The sequence below is a fragment of the Mus caroli genome, chromosome 7 (assembly GCF_900094665.2).
Source record: "Mus caroli chromosome 7, CAROLI_EIJ_v1.1, whole genome shotgun sequence".
Lineage (NCBI taxonomy): Eukaryota > Metazoa > Chordata > Mammalia > Rodentia > Muridae > Mus > Mus caroli.
In genome coordinates, this window is record NC_034576.1 from 51760572 (window position 1) to 51764522 (window position 3951).

The 3951-nt window shown below is 40.2% G+C and overlaps 1 protein-coding gene across 1 annotated transcript; it reads right to left on the bottom strand.

Moving 5' to 3' along the window:
* Positions 1–821: 821 nt before the first annotated feature.
* LOC110297216 (mas-related G-protein coupled receptor member B3) lies at positions 822–1760 on the bottom strand. Its single transcript, XM_021165958.1, has one exon. The coding sequence runs from the start codon at positions 1758–1760 to the stop codon at positions 822–824; it is 939 nt and encodes a 312-aa protein (XP_021021617.1).
* Between the last annotated feature and the right edge of the window lie 2191 nt (positions 1761–3951).

A 3951-nucleotide genomic window follows, 5' to 3' on the forward strand; every position in this document is an offset into this window, starting at 1 on the left:
TAAAAATAAAATGTTTGTGTTTAATTCTTGAATCACAGAAAAAGGGGTGTTTTTAAGCAAAACTTTGTAAGATATAACATTTGTTTAAACACAATAAATTTCAGTGACTAAAGAAATACAACCCTTCCCTGCATTTCCTTTAGCCTTCTGATGCAGAAGGAATTTGTCGTTCATCAACAACCCCAGAACACTTAGGAAGAATCCCATCAAAATAAGATGGTGGAGCCCTCAGTAACATAATTTCAGAAATGCTACAGTGTATGACAAATCCTGGATGTCTCAACCTTCACATAAATAATTGTTCTCTTTTATAACTTATGAAAGATCAGATAACTGCCCCAACCTGCAGAGATAATCAGCAGGGTCCTAGGGCAGAGGAGAAAGAGTGAAAGGGACAAGAAACATGAAGAATGAGAGCAAGACAATTTGACTGATCAAGCTATGAAAAACTTTATTCTGGGATGGCAATATATGAAAGAAAGAGGAAGCTCCAAGGGAGGGGGGGAGAGCCCGGGGACTCTCCAAAAGTCAGGTGGCAATCTTCAGTTCTTGGAACCAATGGTCACAGTGTCTTCTCTACCCACAAATATTCTTTGTGTTATGACCATGGATGTTCTCTCTGGGCTGTTTATGTAAGCTAGAAATTTTCCACAAGGCCATGGCTGAGGCCATGGTTCCTGGCAAATAACAAACTGAACAAGGTTGTGAAAACAGGCCAAATAGATAAGAAAAACTATTTCTCTCTTCAAAACACATATATCTTATCATTAATGCAGCTCTCAGTTGCTGCACTAGACTGTTCCCAGTTCTTCAGGATTTCCTTAAGGACCCTTCTCTCCACCTTCTTCCTCAGGGGTGTCCTGTATAGCTCTCTGCAGAATCAGTTTCAGAGTCATCCTCTGAAACTTGCCGTGCCTAATGGAGCCAACAAGGAAGTATATGGTAGCATTGGCACAGATGTTAATACAGTATATGTATAGTATATGATGTGAAAAACCACAAGTTCTAACAAAAAAATTTTCTTCATTCCATTTGTCAACTATCCAGAAGATCCCAAAGGGAATACCAAAGATCAGGGAGAGTAGCACTCTGAGTGCAATGGTTACATTCAGTCTGGTCAAAGGAATCTTCTGTGATCCACAGGAGATCCTGAGGACCACAATGAGGCTGAACCCACAGAGAACCACAAATAAAACAACTAACCATGCACCAGAGATTATATTGATTATCCCACACCAAGAATATTCAGAGGTTTTAAACAGGACGCTACATTTTTCCATCTGCAGAGCAGGAAACACCAGGGATAGAGCCCAAAGCAAGACACAGATGACAGCTGATGTGTGTCTTGGACGTTGGCAGTGAGACCAGATGGGCCACATGATAGACAGGCAGCGTTCAATGCTAATGATGGTGGTAATGCTCAGGCCAAAAACATAAGCAAACATTGTCACAGTATCCAAAAGCTGTCTAATGTAGAATAAAAAATAGTGCTGTTTGCAGGCAATAAGAAAAGTAAATATAAAATGAGAACACAGGAAGAGGAAATCAGCCACAGCCAGGTTGAGGATGTAGGCAGAGAAGGCATTCCTGCATATCTGGAAGCCCAGGAACCACAGCACTATGATATTCAGTACCATCCCAACAGGGGAAATGGTGATGGAAAGCGAATTCATGACTTGGAACTTGATGATACAAATTGAAATTGGAAGGCTGGTTTTATCCGGTGCTGTGGTGGTTCTTAGTGAGGTTCTTAGAGCCATGCTTAGAAAATCTCCACTAGTGTTCCTGTAACCAAAAACACAAATAAAAAATAGATAAATAATAAATAGAAAACAATAGATAAAATAAATAGATAAAATAGATATGAGCATGTGCTATCCGTGCACTCCCTGATGCTCGGTAACACACTTTTATGCACTATTGACTGATTTAGTACATAAGAAGTAGAATTGGATTGCAGACATTAAAGACTTAGAAAAACCAGTATTTCTAAATTATTAATTTAAATCCATTTTGCATTTATTTCCTCTATCTACAAGGCATGTCCTTCTACTGTTATGAGAGTAGCTGGTACCCTCAGTTTAAACATTCTTAACTAGAACTCTTAACTCAAATTTCAGTCATAAGACTAGTTCTTCTCTGCTGAAGGAAATTAGAAGCTAGAAGGATGACCAATAGCTGCTTACAGTCCTGGATGGGGGAGGGGGGGCAGGGTAACTTGTGGGAAAATATGGAAATCATGAATGACAATCATGAAGGGAATCCTAAATCATATTAAGAGAAGTATAAAAAGAACCAGACCTATACTGTAACTCAGTCTCCACTTCAGATTTTAGACTAGAAAGCAGGAACTTGCCCACCAGAGAAGAGGTAGCCTCCAGGGAAGGCTCTGACTGCCCGAGCAGGGGAAAGCACTATCTTGTATCCGGGGTTCCTCAGAGACCAGTCTGTGCAACAAAGATCCCGGGCTGCAGAGGTAACATAGCTTCTGGGAGAGGGCCACTTTCAGGCTTTCATCTTCAGCCAGCAGGCAGAGCTGTGCTCCAGACATCTGTGCACCTTCCCTGGAAGAGGCGAGCTTGCCTGCAGACAGTATTCTGACCACTGAGACTCAGGAGAGACTTGGACTCCCAGAAGTTCTAACAGGGGGTAACAGAATCACAGGAGGAACAAGCCCCAGCCAGAGATAACTATAACAACTAACACCAGAGATTACCCGATGCCAAAAGGCAAATGTAAGAATCTTACTAACAGAAACCAAGACCACTCACCATCATCAGAATGCAGGACTCCCACCACAGCGAGTCCTGAATAACCCAACACACCCAAAAAGCAAGAATCAGATTTAAAATCGTATCTCATGATGTTCATCATGGAAAGATCTCCCATGTTTATGGACTGGCAGGATGTATATAGTCAAAATGGCTATACTGCCAAAAGCAATCTAAAGATTCAATGCAATCCCCATCAAAATTCCAACTCAATTCTTCATACAGTTAGAAAGAGCAATTTGCAAATTCATCTGGAATAATAAAAAACCTAGGATAGCAAAAACTCTTCTCAAGGATAAAAGAACCTCTGGTGGAATCTCCATGCCAGACCTTAAGCTGTACTACAGAGCAATTGTAATAAAAATTGCATAGTACTGGTACAGACAAATGGAATAGAATTGAAGACCCAGAAATGAATCCACACACCTATGGTCACTTGATCTTTGATAAAGGAGCTAAAACCATCCAGTGGAAAAATGACAGCATTTTCAACAAATGAGGTTGGAACAACTAGTGGTTATCATGTAGAAGAATGAAAATTGATCCATTCTTATCTCCTTACACAAAGCTCAAGTCTAAGTGGATCAAAGACCTCCACATAAAACTAGAGACACTGAAATGTATAGAGTGGAAAGTGGGGGGAAATCCGCAAAGATATGGGCACAGACGAAAAATTCCTAAACAGAACAGCAATGGCTTGTACTGTAAGATCAAGAATTGACAAATGGGACATCATAAAATTGGGAAGCTTCTGTACGGCCAAAGACACTGTCAATAAGACAAAAAGGCCACCAACAGATTGGGAAAGGATTTTTACCAATCCTAAATCTGATTTTTACCAATCCTAATAGCCAATATATATAAAGAGCTCAAAAAGCTGGACTCCAGAAATTCAAATAAAACCATTAAAAATGGGGTACAGAGCTAAACAAAGAAATCTCAACTAAGGAATACCCAATTGATGAGAAACACCTGAAAAAATGTTCAATATCCTTAATCATCAGGGAAATGCAAATCAAAACAACCCTGAGATTCCACCTCACAACAGTCAGAATGGCTAAGATCAAAAATTTAGGTGACAGCAGATGCTGGTGAGGATGTGGAAAAAAAAGAACATTCCTCCATTGCTGGTGGTATTTCAAGATGGTACAACCACTCTGGAAATCAGTTTGGTGGTTCC